The sequence below is a fragment of the Thermobia domestica genome, chromosome 8, assembly GCF_964235325.1.
Source record: "Thermobia domestica chromosome 8, izTheDome1.hap1.1, whole genome shotgun sequence".
Taxonomy (NCBI): domain Eukaryota; kingdom Metazoa; phylum Arthropoda; class Insecta; order Zygentoma; family Lepismatidae; genus Thermobia; species Thermobia domestica.
The window spans coordinates 197,493,161-197,511,046 of NC_137461.1; the positions used below are offsets into that span (position 1 = coordinate 197,493,161).

At 35.8% G+C, this 17,886-nt stretch overlaps 1 protein-coding gene across 2 annotated transcripts in view; it reads left to right on the forward strand.

The window, feature by feature from the left end:
• Window positions 1–17,886, forward strand: part of LOC145691914 (uncharacterized) — a 183,657-nt gene that overhangs the window by 12,038 nt on the left and 153,733 nt on the right. For both annotated transcript variants that reach the window (XM_081767221.1, XM_081767220.1), the window contains exon 3: window positions 8,327–8,435. In XM_081767221.1, the coding sequence (XP_081623347.1) occupies window positions 8,360–8,435 (76 nt within the window). In that variant the 5' untranslated portion in view covers window positions 8,327–8,359. The remainder of the gene's footprint in view (window positions 1–8,326; window positions 8,436–17,886) is intronic.

Consider the following 17,886-nt stretch of genomic DNA (forward strand, 5'->3'; position numbering starts at 1 on the left):
GCATATAATAAACTAGCTTTTAGGATATGCAGAAGTAGTTAAAAAGCTTTGCTACACAAATACAGACACATAATATAATAAATTTACTGAGTCCAAAATACAAGGAGTGGCAATTAAATAAGGAGCCTGCCCACTTCCTGTGGCGCAGAATCGCGGGGAGGAGGTAGCTAATGATGTGTTGTTGATCTTGAACCTTCATGAGCAGCCACTCTTTGTTTCGTGATTCTGTGAAGCTTTTCTCTTCTTTGCAGGCTTGCATGAAGAGGACAGTGTTCTGTAGTAGTGCCGGAATCTTGGTGAACAATAAAGTTGAGCAGCGCATTAACATCAAATTTGTGGTGAAATTAAACAAAACACCGACGGAACGTTGTGCAATGCTAAAAAGAAGTGTGTAATGATAATGCTATGTCCCATGCACGAGTTTTCGAATAGGACAAACTATTTTCAGAAGGTAGGGAGGATGTTGAAAATGATGAACGACCCAGCCATCCTTTGAGTTCAAGAAGTGATATATTCAAGAAGTGAGTTCAAGATATGTTCAAAAAATTTACGAACTTGTCCGGAAAGACAGACGTCTGAGCATTCGGATGATCGCAGACATGACGAACATTAACAGAGAGACAGTAAGACAAATTTTGCATGACAGTTTAAACATAACAAAAGTTTGTTCAAAAATTGTCCCTAGAAACCTCTCTCAGGAACAAAAAGACATTCGAAAGACCATTTGCTGTGACGTCATGGAACGACTCAAAGCAGAGCCAGACTTGCTAACACGTGTCATCACAAGTGATGAAACATGGATTTTCCAGTATGACTCCGAGACTAAGCGTCAATCCATGCACTGGAAGACTCCCACATCGCCAAGAATGAAAAAAGCACGAATGAGCAAGTCCAAAGTGAAGGCAATGATCATCGTTTTTTCGATATCAGGTGTATCATCATGACTAAACGGGTGCCTCAGGGTCAAACGGTAAGTCAGACCTACTACAAAGAAGTCCTAATCAAGCTGAGGGAAAGAATAAGAGACCGGATTTGTGTAAGAACGTTGCATGGATCCTCTACCAAGTCAATGTACCTGCCCATAATGTCCTTTTTGTGAAGCAGTTTTTGGCAGTCAAGCGTATTCCTGTGCTCAACCATCCTCAGTATTCTCCAGACCTTGCTCCCTGCGACTTCTATCTATTCCCAAAAGTGAAAAGTGTATTGAAGGGAACACATTTTCAGTCTGTGAAAGAGGTGAAACTAAAAACGATAGAGTTGCTGAACAGAGTGACATCTGATGTCCTACCGCATTGCTTTGAACAATGGGAGGCACGTATGCAGCGATATATAGGTAGGGGAGGGGAGTATATTGAAGGGGATAACAGTCGGTTGTAACTTTCTTTACAACACATCACAGTTATTATACCAGTATCATTATTTAATTACCACGCCTCGTACAAAGTAACAAAATAGCGTATAAGATTCAGTCTACAAAACAATTGTTACTTAAAGAATGGACATACACTATTTCGAGAATACAGATAAGACGAGAAATGTTTACGTTACTTTTCGTCTCGTCTTGATTCTCATCTCCAAAGCCAGACGACAATTTGAGTTAGCTTTGTCCTATCTCGAATGTTAAATATAAATTCTCGTTTCGATTTTGTTTGCTTAGTTTTAGAAACGAGATGAGAAATTTCTCTTCTCGTGGACAACACTAAACAAAACAAATATTCTTGCCAAATGTCACGTTTCTGCTTGTAATTGTATGGCATGAGCAAAAATAAGCAGTTAATGTGCTACGAGATAATAATAATAATAATTATTATTATTCCTGAAGATTTGGTAGTTAAAGTATTGAAACATCCAAGTATTCAAATATTTGAAGATAATAAAACGTGTGTCATCGCCGATCAATCGCCACCAAAAATTCTATTAAAAAATAAAAAAAATCGGCTTTTCGTGGGTTCGTTCGGAGAACCTTCGGATCATTTCTTGAGCGTCTTGACCACTGAACCACGATTACTATGCGGCAATTTGATTGGTGTTCAGTTTGTTTACGAGTATAACCCTTTATTTGGCCTTTTCCTCCTTAGCAACACGAAAGGTCTATATTTTCCTTATAAGCATTTTATTGGTGTCTTCTAATTGCCGATGGTGCCTACAAACATCTCTTTTGTCGATTTTTTGTTTCGCTCCGGAAATTCGAAACTTTAGCCGTATATGTCACTAGAGTACTGAGGTTTTTTCAACGTTTGGCGCCTGGCGTTTACGTCTTGTTTGTTTTATTGTGTGCAGCACTGAAGAAATAAAGTTTCGTTTTGCGGTTTGACTACAAGCTAGGCAATGATATTTATGTAAAATATTGTGGCAATATCTAACTTACTAAAGTAGTAATTACGTCTTTGAAAAGTATGTTGCTTGAGAGCAACAGTGCCAGAATATGGTGTATTTCAAGACAGTATCCTTTCTATGAATGTGATATGGGATATGTCGCTTTCAGAATTATCCCTCTCTCGGTCTTGGAAGCAATCACCCATATTCTCAAGAATGTAGATAGGGGGCATGAGGGCACGCGTCCCACAAAATTTATCTTGCCCCTAAATGTAATGCGTTTACTATATATTTATTTGTAAACTCACTATATTTGTGGGGCCAAGTTGTTTCTATTTGCAAATATGCCCATCAAAATCAAAACTCGAGATACGTTATTGCATATAGTAAAAAATTAGTGCATTACCGTAACTACCAGTTTCTTACGATTGCGCAAGGTCTGGTTTTCTCGGCTCGTCTATGGGGTTTGAATCTACTATGACCATTTGTTTGAAAAGCAAACAAACGTAAGAGAACTGTTTCAAATAAATTTATGGTTAGCAGAACTATACATTACGTACTTCTACTATATACATAATATCACCGGTGTACAAGTAAATAGGCTCAACTCTTTTTATCAAGGAGTGCCGGGTACGATTCTCTGTGGGGGAACAATATTGTTTCGTGTCTCACATTGAATTGAAAGTTCTGTCCTTAGGACGTCATCATTCAATGAAAAGCAATGGCAAACCACCAGAGTTTCACCTTGCCCAGTGATCCTTGGATAATTGTTTGGTATCGTCAGAGATATAGCTACAACCAATATATGTGTTCCTGTGCATGTAAGAAAGTAATCAGTATGCAGTTGCTTCGTATTATCAGATATATAGCAAGAACTTTGTAAATACAGTATTTCATATGGTGTGTGTATTCCACATACAGTATATATTTCTGTAAGTATGAACGCAATCAGTATGTAGTTGTGTGATAGCATCAGAAATGTAATCACAACCTACATGCCTCTGTATATATATAATAATGTAATCACAGTGTGTAGTTGTTTTGTTATTATCATATACATACCAGGAAACAAATATATATAATTGTTTCGTATCATGAGAAATTTAGTCACACACACACACACACACACATATATATATATATATATATATGGCATGGATCTGAAGCCGCTTCGTTTACGAGATAAAGGTTGTTCAAATGTCGAATCCCTACTTTGGCTTACTATGGGAAAGTGAATGGAAATGCTCAATATTACAGGAACAATACTATCTAATGGGATTATGCCTGTGCAAATAAATTACACTAGCATAGAAAATGAAACTCTTCAACATTTGCATCATTGGGTTATCTGTGGTGCCAACCTGGTACAAAGTGTTTTATTTTCAAACAAAACTAGATGTCCACACGTTAGCATGTAGTGCTGACATTAAAACGTTCCTAAGCACGGGGCAGATTGACTTTGAACCAGGTTGGCAACATTGTCAACCCAGTAAGCTCAAATGTTGATTAGTTTCATTCTCTAGCGCCAATGTATTTGCACAGACATCCCCATGGCGTAAACATCGCCAACACCTAGTAGCCCACTTGCCGGTAAATGTCGATCGTCGCTATAGCGATACGGGGAAGTACTGCGCTAGTGTGCCACTGGCGGCAGGGTTTCGTTGAGTCGAAAGAGATATCTAGAGTCTTAGTATTGAAGTAACCACCGTGTAACAGCTAGGACTTCATTTTGGTCCGCGCTCCTTTGATTCGTCGCGGAGAATCGCGAAAGGACCAAAACGAACTATGTCATGTGCATGCGGTTACTGTTATATATTATTTTCCCTGACAAATTTTTCCTAAAGTAAACTAAAGTGGTCAAGAATAATCCCTGCCTCTACATCATAAAGTGAAAAATCTTGAGATGAGGGCGTATAATTGGATTAATTTAGATGACAACTGTAGCCGATCATTTGAAAGTGAATATGGGAGAACCGTTAAATAAAGTAAATAGACGCGTGCCATTTCGTTATATAATTACATAGCGAACGGATTTTATCTCATCTCAAACTGTTATCTTCGAATACACACGGTTAAGGGAGCATTCTGATTAACTAAGTTAGAAATACCTCAAAGATTTATCCCTCTACAAGCGACGTTTACTCCATCGCCTCCGTGACCAAGTCGGAAGAGCAAGCGCCTAGTAATCTAAAGGTTGGTAGTGACGCGCATACCCTGTCACGTATATTTTTTTTTTACTTTTTTAGAAGTGTTTTCTAGACTCTTCTTAATGTAACAAATTACGCGTGTAAGCGATTTAACACATTTTGGGGCTACTAGGTGTTAAATCTTCCTGTCCATTGGCGTTTCGTCGCGTCTCTGCCGCTGGTGATATAATTTTCAAAACGGAAGTGGGGCCACCGCGGATCGTCGCTGCGGGGCTACCAATTTTTAAAGAGATGTCTCTAGTTACCCATCGGTGATCCTCTGACTCCTACGGCATGGGGATAATTCCACTTGATTGTATTATTCTTGTAAAATTGAATATTTCCATATACTTTCCCATAGTTAGCCTTTGTAGGACCTCGACATCTGAACACCCTGTATCTCGGAAATGAAGGTGCATCATACTCTCTTTTATAGGAAAATTTTCTTATTTGGATGTCCTCAATCATCTTGTCACTTTTCGCCATTCATTTATGTTACACCCTTTATATATATATATATATATATATATATATATATATATATATATATATATATATATATATATATATATATATATATATATAATTTGTATATTTCAAACATATCTTTGTAGAACGTAATCAGAATGTAATAACTTGATATTTTATAAGATCATAGCCAGCAAAAAAATTATAGACAGTGTGTGAGAGAGTTTTTATTTGATTAAAAATAAAGCAGTTTTGTATTTCGTTTTAAAAAAAAATCCATAATGTAGACAATTAAGTGAATATAGTGATAAAATGCCCCGAGAGTCCTCAATTACATATTCCTGTGTTTTGCCAATCAATTTGACTATAAACAAGCTAGTGTTTTCAGAGAACAGAATAAGTACTTTATTTAGGCTAGCTAGAGTAAGCAATGCTTCAGGTGAATGGTTAGAGTTGTAGTTTTCTAAATTTCCGGCCCGCATTCGATCCTCCCCCTCTCACTTTACACTTTTTTTTTAAATGTTTCATTTATAAGGTTGAGCTTCAGTTGGATGCTGCTGAGGGAAGATAATCTCAATTGGAAAAATTCAGTGTAGATGTAATCCTGAAAATAAAGGAAGAAAAATGAATGGAGAAAACGAATTACAGAGTTAATTCTGTTAATAGTTCTATATTTGATGTTATCCGTTAATTTCGTGTAAATTATCCGTTAATTTTTAAATTGTTGTTAATTAAAACTATATTCTCCCCTTTTCTCCTTGTGTCTCAAAGGGACAATACACTTAGTACGGATAAGTTTTCCAACTCATTCGAGTGTGATCGAATTTTGCATTTTTAATATTTGCAAATAAATTACTGCTTACTAATATTTAGCATTTTCAAAAGTCATTTAACGAACACTGAAATCGGACAAGTTCTTCTTTCGAAGTAGTACTACCGGAAGCCCTGTTAGACTCCCAAAACTTTCATTGAACGATGTGCTCTTCTTCCGAATGATAGATTTATACTTTAATTGAATTGCAGGTAGGACTATTTTAATAGTTTCCAAACTCGCGCAAGGCTTTGCTTTTACCTAAAAAATAACCTACTACATATACCGCATAATCTACCCGTATATTATTTGATACGCATATATGTATTGTCATTTCAAGTAAATTATTCCTCATTTGAGTTAATTATAAAATTATTTAAGTTTCCTGACTGTTATGCTCTCATTGCCGCCTCTGGTGTCCATGCATTCGGGGAGAGAAAATTCCCTTCAAAGAGGGTAATTTTTTCCTCAAAAATCCCATGTTTTCAATTTGGACGCCAGGTTTCCACTTCTGGTACGCAATCGGCAAATTTCAATAGTAGATGTGTGAGGAATTTTGTTTTAAAAAACTCTAAAATTTACCATTTTTTTTCTTTCTTCAATATTTGTGATGCAACTACCTCCAGGCATTGCACAGGTTACTTCAAAATGCCCATGAGACATATTCTTTGATGCATCCAAGCTAGAATGACTGTAAAAATCCTGGTGGGAAAATCTTTACTAGACATTTATAAAGCATATTCCGAAGGTCAACGTCATGGTGCAAATGTACCAAAAGTCCCCAAAGGGCTAAGTTTGGGTCCACTAATGTTTAAATCTAGTCTCTCGATCTGGTTGACAGGTATTTTAGATTTATACTTTTATGTAGTTAATCGGTTGTGATGTTGAGAAAAATGCAGTGTCGTAAGTAATAAAAGTACCCAATTAAAAAAAAAACATAGTCTCACCAACGTTATATCACTTCGATACCTCTGTAATATATCACTTCGATATCTTAACTTTATTGCCAACAGAAATGGAACAGCTATATTTCCATTTTTATTGTAAATCTAAGGCAGAATCCATCTCTAATGAAAATTAGTTTTGCTGCCCTTTGTCTTACTTTTTATTGTACCCGCTTCCTGAGACTATTTACTATTTTTGTTACTTACTTACAATACCTTTTCCACTCATACAATTTAATATTTTCTCTGCATTTCAGAACATCTAAATTTATTTGAGTGTGTTTATATGGAGTTAAACTTTTTAACTGTCCCAATTTTTCTTGCCAAGGCTGTTTAATAAAAAGCTGTGTAAAGAGACAATATAAATACCAAACAGCTAAGTTTAAGAAAGAAAAAGAATGGATTGTAACAATGTTCTCGTCTATTACATACACTATGAAGTATGTTTTAGGTGATTTTGAGATAGGAGCTTTAACAGAAGGATGGCCCAGAGAGGCCCAAACTTGGAAAATAATGATTTTTCTTACAAAATTCCAATTTGCAGGAAACCCTCTCTCCTCAGATACACGATACTGATATTTAAATGATACCGTTGGAAAGTGTCGTTCATTCCAAAGAGAGCGAGGTACGACTCATGATCCTCGTATAAAAAGAGATGTGTCAGAAATTTTTTATATAACGTAGTGTTATACTTTATGATGTAGGGTGGAGTGGGATACGCTTTCCATTTGACCTAGTAATTTCTTCTGCCCTCAGTTTTCAAGCTATCAGATTGACATTTTGCACAGATACACTATGTTGTATGTTTTAGGTTATTTCGAGATACGAGCGTTAACACAGGGAAGCGCTCAGAGGAACCCAAACTTTGAGAATAAGAGATTTTTAAAAAATCAGTTATTAGGGAATTTTCTCTCCTTATGTACATGATACCGACATGATGCGAGTGGCACCATTGGAAAGGCAGATACATTCCAAAGAAGAGAGAAAATTTCGCATCATTCTTCGTATCTTATTTTCTTCATATTGAACCAATTTCTTTTTACCATTGATGTGTTCGTGTAGTATACGGTACCTGATGGGAAGTATTCGCGATAAACAAAGACACTTCTTCTTTCATTTCCATTTTCCCAATCTGGATCAAAATTTTCCACCTTAGGTACATAATAGGAAAATTTGACTGGCATAATTGGAAATACTGATCTATTCGAAACGAAACGAGGCATGAACCATTATCATACTATTAATGGTCTCGACACAATAGCTGCTTGAATTAAAATCTATAATTTACCTAAAGAAGTGGAAGTGTCAAAAGGGTTAATACTTCTGATAATCATATAGAAGTTACCGTATCAGTGTTATTTATATTGAATTCTATTAAGGGAACAACTAAGCATACCAGATTTATTCTTGAATTATTTAGAAAACGAAAAGGTGGGAAAGCAGATTATCCTTGTTCTTTATTCTATTATAAACTAGCCAGATAACACATATATATTGTGATATCTGTTTTTCATGTGTAGCTGTAGCATGTAGGTAGAATGTAAAAGTACTGTTTTCGGTGGAACAGTAATCTAATTGTGGCAATGATCTTACTCTTCCAGTGTAGGGAAAATCTGAGTACAACTTTTGAGACAATGGACCATGAACAACTTCAGCAGCTGGAAACTGCACTAGAATTGGAACAAGCCAATGTCATAGCAATAATAGAAGGTGAGATATTCTTTTACTTCTGTTTTGCATGCAATACTTGTAGTGCATTTTTTATATTTCATTATGACACAAACCATGTGCATGTTTCTGTATATTAATTAATTTGTTTGTTACATCACCATTTAATAATAATTGAACACAAGACACTGGTATTTGCAGCATCAATTTTTATTCGTATTGTTGAAGGTAAGAAGGTAAAAGTGAACGAAATATATGGTTTATTCATTGAATAAATGGAAAGGGTATGCAGTTAGTTGCTCGGGCCTTTTTTACAAATACTGAGTTCATCTACACTCCGTAAAAGCCTCCTTGGTTTTATCATACTTGCAGTTTGACTGTATGTCTCAGATGGAAAATTAATTAAGTAATTGGAAAGTTGAAATATACTTTTAAAAAATCTGGCTTTCTATTTTTTTAAAAGCTGTGTCCACTACCTGAAATGCCATAGAAGTTTCCTATATAATAATATGACATGGTTCTTTCTAAAATGTTACAAAAACATTTTTATTTTATACAATTCAAAATTCATCTAAACTTTTTTATTATTAATGCTTTAGAGTGCAGTAATTAAAAATGTATTTTCTTCCATTTGAATGCTTTTAAATACGTGGACTGTATTTGGCAATAGAGTTAGGTTCATCTCCTAGCTAGACAGGTAAGTTTCTTGAGTCCTGTCCCCTCGCAAGATTATGCTCGGGAGCTTCGGATTGTCCCAGAAAAGAACGGAAATGAGAAAATGAATCCAATGCCAACTTTCACCAATGCTTAGACCCCCTACGAAAGCATATGAGTTTCTTCACTGTAGCGTGCTGATATGTTTTCTCCATACAATGTGTCAAGATAGTCATTCGTATAATTTGAGGCATATGATGGCTGATACTAACCAGAAAGAGAAGAAAATTTGTATTTTTTATATTAATTGAAATGGGAAGAGTATGCCTGATTCACGTAGTTTTGTTAAAGTTGTTTCAAACTTTATATAATTTAATGATAATAAGAACTTGAGATAGTGATTGTCAATATTTGACTGCAGAGTGAAGATTACACTCGTCTGTCTCGTGAGACTGAGAAAGCCCAAGGAAAATCTCGAATCAGGATGCCTGACGTCGAGATTCGAACACGCAACGTTCCGATTGGTTAGTGCCAGCACTGACTTCTTCCCTTCAAAAGACTATAGAAAATATCTGTGTACTGTCTAGATAAAATATTAATCCAAGACGATTTGCCAAGCTTAATGTGTCAGCTAGAGATAAAAACATGAAGATAAACGATAAAACTTCTGTAAGGAAAACCTTAATAGGAGCAAACCTCGTATTGCCAGTATGGCCTAGAAAGGACTGTGATAAGAAATATGGCCAACTTTCAACCATGTGAGCTCTGCTAAAGATTCTGAGAAAGAAATATCCCCATCTGTCTGACTAAAATATTCGTGAATATGCAAGAAACGGACAATTTTATAATTTTTTCTTATGTACACTTTCATTCATATTTAGGATTTTCTAAAAGTGCACAATAACTATACAGTATATAGATAACTAGAAACGAAATAATCAATTATTAAAAATTCCAATACATTCTATTAGAGCAGGGTATAGTAGTATTTAACAGAAGAAAAATAAACAGGTGGGAGATCTTTAGAACAACTGTTCTGCTAAGACTGACTGTATATTATAGAAATATTTCATAAATTTTGAATAGTTGTTCGTATCGATCGAGCCATTTTACGTGGTGAAGCTTTCTGAATTCTGCATTCCCTCTTTCACGTGACCCTTTTAGTACACCGCACATAAGTTAACATGGTGAAACCTTTTCATGCCGAAGGCTTAATCTTTTAGTAAAAATGTTTGAAATCTTTTCATCTGATTTTGTGGATGAGAGCTAAACAAGCGTCAGTTCGATTTCTTTATTTGTTAGAAGATATGTAGCAGAATACAGATAGATATGATCCGAATAGACAAAACCCATCCTGTTTTGCAATAATTGCAATAAAATAAAAACATCTTACATAAAAAATATGATATCTTATTCAGGGTGACGGTGAAACTGGAAGCCGCGAAATGTTAGTATGTTTGAGGAAACAGGAATAAGTCAGGAAATTGTACTAAGAGTCATGAATTTCGATTTGTGAAGAATGAGATTTTAAAACATTTGAAAATGTAAATAAAAATCATTTCAGATGTGGTTCAGTGTTTGTTTAACAATTGGCAACTTCGAAGTTAGAAATATAAGTATATTTTCCACCAACGTTGTGTAACATACTTACGTCTGTCCGCATTGTGGTTTGCTTTTTCCTTGTGCAGTTTAATATCATATTGGCAAATCTTCTCGAAAATGTAGTTGGATCAACGATGCAACGGTAGTTGCATAGTTTCAAGTTTATTTCTTTTTCTTTGATACCAGTTTAGATTTTATAGGATTTTTCCTTCCTACAGTAAGTGAAGAAAAGTATTTTATAGCAAATAAAAGGTTTTGGTATATGGTTACTGAAACTTAAGCTTTCGTGTCTTCATTGGAATATGTTTTATATTCGCAAAAAGGATTATTTCGAAGGTGCTTATGAGTTTACGAAAATAGCTGATAAGTTGCACATTAGCGTATACACCAGGTTATCCTAAATATGAAATACGTCTACGTATAGACACCAAATGTACTTTCTACTTTGTTCTTATAGTGTAATATTTATTTCTATACATTTATAGGCACATATATAATCATTCTTTGTAATAATTGCATATTTGTCATGATTTATTAATGATGAAGCGTCTCTTAAGTTAAAAAAGTAAATTATTTATTCTCGTTTAAAAATTTTTCTGACATTAAAAATGGTGCAGCAGTTTCCTAACAATATTTATGTCGCATGAGTTTAAATAAATTTTAATTCTCTCTCTCTCTCTCTCTCTCTCTCTCTCTCTTTCGAATTAATCTTTGAGCCAATTTTTCACGCTTTTTCTGTATCAATGAGAAATATCTAAAGTTCTATAGAACAAGATTATTTTAGGCAAGATGTGTGCAAAATATTTTATATCTGGAATACAGATTTTGAGACAGGGGCATAAGATCTGTTCTTGGCTTGAAAGTCATGTATGGAGGGAAACCCCTTGCTAACATTTCTCTCCAACAATACAAAACAAAAACTGTAGTTCCATGTGACCTCTTCTAGCCTTTATTGAGAATAAAGTTGTAAATCGGTTTTCCGTCTTGTTCATATGTTGCTATTCTGTATAGTGTTTCTCGACAAAATCCCGGGGTATTAGGACTATGCAACTAAACAGGTTCCTCCTTGTTTGACGGTTCATTATTATATGTTACAGTGAATGAAAGAAACTAGTTCAAGGGATCGATTGTGTTTCAGATAGTAAACTTTTTTTTTTTTTTTTTGCATATTCTTACAACTTAGATAAATTGGATGGGGATTCGCTAGAGCGTTTACTTTTATCACCAAAGTTCCTTCGTTCTAAACATGTTTGCGAGATAAGAGTATTGTAGTTAATAATCACCGACTGTGCGTTTTTTTCGGTTCTCCTGTTTTCTCCTCTATTCACATTAATTTAATTTTCACATTATTATATCAGTAATTACCGTCCCAATTGTAGGAAGTTAAATTAATGGTATAATGTGGAGTATAATTGGGTTCGCCTTAACCGAAAAGCACTTTAGACAACTGCGAAAATACAAATTTGAAAATATTGACTTTCTTCATCCATGTAAATAATGACAGAATTTTATGTGTTTCTTTTTCAGGAGTAAGCTGCTCTTCTTGCTTTTTGATTAGTGAATGTTTAATTTCTCGAAAGTATTAGCTGCAGGAAATTTTGTACGCACCCAAATATAGGACCGTAATAATTTACATAAAGTAATAAAGACATTATTATGAGGAATTCAAAATGAATAAATAACAACCTGAGAGCAAGTGTATACGCTTTGTTATCGTATATTAACCACGCGATCGTGTTTCAATGGTTACGTGTTCAAGTTCATAATTTCCATTTCTTCGAAACATCCGAATCCCAGGTGTTAAATTGCTATGTCTAACAACTTTGCAAGGTAAATTTACATGGTAGAAGCGTCAGACATAATCCAGACTGATTGGACACTCCCCTTGCCATTTAACGTCTCGAATTTAAAATATTATGTACTCATTATTGATGATTCTGATTGTTTCTTTATTATTTGATCATCTGGCATTATTTTCCATGTACTTACAGGACATTGCTTTAGACTTAGTACTTCAGTAAATATCTCAAAATCAATTAGTTAAACAAATAAATCGAAAACACTGAGGCATCCCAAGTTGCTGGCACACAGGGCGGAATTCGAAATTTACCAAATACAATAAGGTGAAAATAAACCCATAGACGCCTATCTTTTACGAAAATTATACGCGATAAGATAGGTAATGCTGCAAGCGACAGAAAATCAAAAGATCCATTTTCTATCCTTAGGACTAAAAAATGTATTTGTTGAAAATTGGATTAGAGTCCTTTCAGGTGGTGCAAACATTACAGCATTATCATCATTAATTAGAAGCAGTACAGGGTCTTATGAAAAGAGGCGAATTTTCACAAGCAATTTATTCATTTTATAGTCAAATTTTCTTCACCCTATCTATGCCTATTATTGAATCAAATACCCATGCTGTTGCTAAATCTTCTGGCCCATGATCAAACCCTTCTCCTACAGTCTATAATAATCCTCCAAATTAGCAGAATTCCCAGAATCTACAGAATTACTAACACTCGCAGCTTACATTGCCTTCCGCACATTTGCTACAGGGTGTCCCCCAAAATCAAAACCAACCACTCCCAGCACGTACAATCGTCAAAATCCCCTCCCTTCCTTACCAATTCTAGCCAATTTCGGGCAAGTAATTTAACTGGCATTAGACGGAATGCCAACCATATGCCAAAACTATTTGTTAGTTGCCAAAAATACGATTTGCGAGGTTCCAATTTAAAAGAAACACGGGCTGATTATCTCTCAATAAAAAATGGGAGTAACGAAAAAAGAAAGGAAGGCGTAATATCTACAACAATAATTCGAACAAAAATAATGGCAAACGTCTTAAAGGTGAAAAGGTATCTTTATCTCCACGTGTAATCGGGAAGGACGCGGTGCCAGCCGATGTTATCAAAATAATGAACGAGAAAACTAGTAACTGGTCCCCAGAACAATACACAGGTTATGCGTGCCACTATAAAAACCACAATCTAGTAAATGGGATATGGAATGCCAATTTAGTAATACAACATCATTAGTTAGTGAAAGGAATTCACATTTACTCCTTAGTGACGAATGACCGATGAGAATGCATAAATCTAAAAATAAAACAAACTACTTATTAATGTTCGAGTGTACCTAAACATCTTATCAAAGATATTAGATACAAGGTCTTCGCTTTCTTTATGGCCACAGAAAGATGTACCGCAAAATTCTAAACTAATACCATTCTCAACTAAAAGTAGAAGAATTTCTAATACAATCGTTAATCTAAGATATATATATATATATATAAAATTAATTAAATTTCAGATTGGAAATAATACCTTTTCACACGATTTTAGAATTTTGGAATATGGTGACTTCGTACCTTTATTCGCGGAGGCTTTCCTTAAACACCTTCATGCCAAAATTGATTTACAAAGAAACACATTGTCTGTATATTGAAAGCCATGAAAACCAGGTTTTTCATTGGGAAACACAAGACTTAAGAATTATCTGCGGAGCGTACTAATTCTATACATCAAACCGCTTCTGCAGTAGTTATGATCGCAAGAGTCTTGGTCTTACAGTTTGTGCAAGAGTTTTGCATGCAACACCAAATCCAAGACCAAGACCAAGGGGTGCAAGACCAAGACCAAGGCCATACCTACCAAATCAAGACCAAGACCAAGACTCTTGCACAAGGGTCTTGCATAAGTACCTGTGCTACTTGAATTTTTATAGAATATAAAAGGAAGGGGAAATAATCATTACATATTTCGCTCGAATTTCTTGGCTTCACTAAAAATGCCGCTGGAGTGAATGTTTCCCCAATAGTTTATGCAATTGGTGTGAGTCGATCTGCCCGTGTAGCATATAGCTACAGCATGTCGTTTTGTGAATTGGTTGTTCGCGTTTACTGTAGTTATCTCTAGTGATTACTCGTTATCAAGCCACGCAGGTGTCATTCTAATCAACGCTTCTTGCACACAAAAAAATGTGTCATTGATGCTGGATTACGATGCATTTCATCGTTTAAAACATTAAGCATTACTTATCTGGAAATGACACTATTCTACAAGTTTTCTGAAGTAAACTTAAAGCTTTGATTTCGAGCCTCTGGCGCAAATTCACTGGAAGGGTTGAGGGAGATATATTGCCCCTATATTGGAACTGGGGGGACTGTCCCCCTTAATAATCCGATTGAAATGTGTTGTTTTGGGGAGGAATGTGATTATTTCTGTCCGACTGCCACAAGGAAACTGAGATGAAATTGATATTCCTTGAATTGATTCATTTTCAGTACTTCATTCACATCGTCTGATAAATATTAGACAAGTTTACTTCAGAAATCAGGTTCATCTACCGTAATATGAGTCTCATCTATCCCCTCCCCCCGCCAGAATAAGCCTCAAATCTGGCCGTTTCCTAATGTTCAAGACAATTCTACTCCCCTGATTCTCCACAGCCCTCTTTGGCACGTTCATAAATATTTTGAAAAACGCTTAAAAACAAAAATATGGGAACTGCCTTATCCGCCCCCAATGTTGAAGACAGATTTGCACCGATGCTTCAACCTGGTAAAGTTCATCGACTCCTACTGGGATAAAAGGAGCCGCGGTGGCTCAGTGGTAGAGCGTTCACCTCTGGTGCTAGGGGTCCCGGGTTCGATCCCAGCCCCCGCCAAGTGAACTTTGTGGTGGACAAACACCGTGTGCGTGGGTTTTCTCGGGATTCTCCCGTTTCCTCCCACTTTCTTCATTCCACCATTTCATTCATTACTCACCATCACCGTCTCCTTTAGCCTAACCGGCATAATCGTGGAACGTAAAACTCAAAGATTTCATTTCATTTTCATTTCCTACTGGGATAAATACAGCAAGATGTTCATAAGGATCGGATAATCGAAAAGTAAACTAAAACATGTTATGGCCGCGAGTGGTAGACCGTTCACTTCTTTTGCATGAGGTTCCTGGTTCGATCCCAGTCTGTGGCATGTGGACAATCACGGTGTGCGTGAGTTTCCTCTGGGTTTTCCTGTTTCCTCCTACTTTCTTCATTTCACCATTTCATTAATTTCTAAACATCACCGTCTCACTTAGCCTCGGTGCCTAACGTGGGACATGAAACTAGATACTTCACTTCATTAGGTGCCGACTACATGGGTATGGCCTTGGCTACGAGACTCAAGCATCTGTTGGAAATTTTTAATGTGTGTTCATAAAATTAATATCGAAATACCATTTTTATGACACTGACAAAAACTTAGTAAATATGACGGCAAGTTTGATTACATGGACGGATGCTTACACGTTGAAAAATTGTTTATCGACATAACGTTTAGCCTCCTTAGGCATATGACACATTAAGGATTGAGCGATATAATATTATACAACAATAAATAATCCACATTCATAAGTGAGAGTGATTTTGTACAGTTATTTCATATAACTTAAAGTTTGATGTGGTTATTTTGAATTTCTATAACTCTATTTATATAAATTGAGTTTACACAAAGGACATACGCAATTCAGTCGTTTTTAGTTTTCACTCAGATTATTCCAAAATATCAAGAGGCTTCATTATATTCATTATTATTTTAATTTTTCTCTCTTTTTTGCCAACATTGCTAAACATATCATCATCTTCATCACCATACATATTCTGCCATTACTGGCAGGTCACTTGCTGCAGCTCAGAATCTTCAATATACTGTGGTCTTCAGCCAGTCTCTTCGTCTTGACGTAGCCATTTTCTGTTTTAAAACCTTCCTTCAACTACAGTCTCCTTCGTCCCCTCCTTCTCTTTCATTCCACCATACCCTCTAGCACGTACCTCATAATACAGTTCCTCCTCAGCCAATGTCCAAACCAGTTTCTCTTTCTCCGTTTTATTACGTCTAAAATTCTTCTTTTCTCCCCTACTACTATTATTTCTAACACATTCACATTCGTTTTTTGTTCAACCCAGCCAAGTCTTTCGTTTTTTTCCATGCCCATGCTTCGAAAGCCTCCATTTTTAATCGCTTTCGTGTAATGTCCATATTGCTCCCCTACAGAGTACATATTGGAATCAGTAAAACCAAATCTCAACATTTAATTTAATGTTTTGTTCAATACAAATATTAGCTAATCGTGGTTGAAAAGAAAAATCTGATGCCTTCAGAGCGTAAAAATAATTTTGCAGTTTATGGTGTTTTAGTAATCTGTGCCGTTTTGATTTTCTTTCATGCGTCTCTGGGGTAGCCTCCTCAGTTTGGGAAAAATAGGAGTGTTGGATCTGTTAAAAATATAAATAAATTACGATACGTTCTGATTTATCTTATAGGCAGTGAAGCGCGGGTACCCATTGAAAATATAAATAAATCAAGGTCATACCCTACGTTGTACACTATCATCATACTCACTCGAAGGTGAACTGTATTACATTTAGAAGCATACATTGTATTTCCGTTAGTATTGGCAGATTCTCGAGTTTATTATCCCTTATATCTGACTTAAAATTTACCTGTGAAAAGCATGATTTCTTAAAAGCAAAACTTGCAAGACTCTTGCAAGCAAGGCCAAGACCTAGATCAAGACTGGTGTGCAAGACTAAGACCGAGACCAAGGGTTCCTGTGCCAGACCGAGACCAAGGCTGGAATGTGCAAGAACAACACCAATACCAAGACCACCCTGGACTTGGTCTTTTCTTGCATTTGCTCATCACCATTCGGCAGACGTACTTAAGGCTCGCAAAGTCGTCACGTCAGCTAGATCATACTTTTTCTTGTCAATATCCGGAAGAAAAAGTAATGATGATAGATTCCTCACCATTTCAAACGTTATTGGATACATAGGGATTAAAAGCAGTGACTGTCAAAATTCCAAATAAAAATCTCACTTTATTAGTTTCAAATCCATCGTCTGGTTCTTTAACTTTAGCATAAATCACCCCAACACTGTATCTAAAACACAACTTACAAGAAATTAATCCCCGATCTGTATAGGAACAGATGGCAGAAAATGACGTGCATCAAACTCCATTTAGGACAGAACAAAAAATTCAAGACGGATTGAAGAAGACTGCAACATTATACGATGTTACATGTTTCGAAAGTTACCCGGACTTACCTCAATATCACAAAATTGCTGTACATAACTTGTTGTATAAATATAAAAGGCATTCTCCTACTGACCAGAGGATATTGGTTATTTTAGAAGCTACACTTACAAAATACGCATTAACAAAGAGGCAGGTTCCACCAAAGGT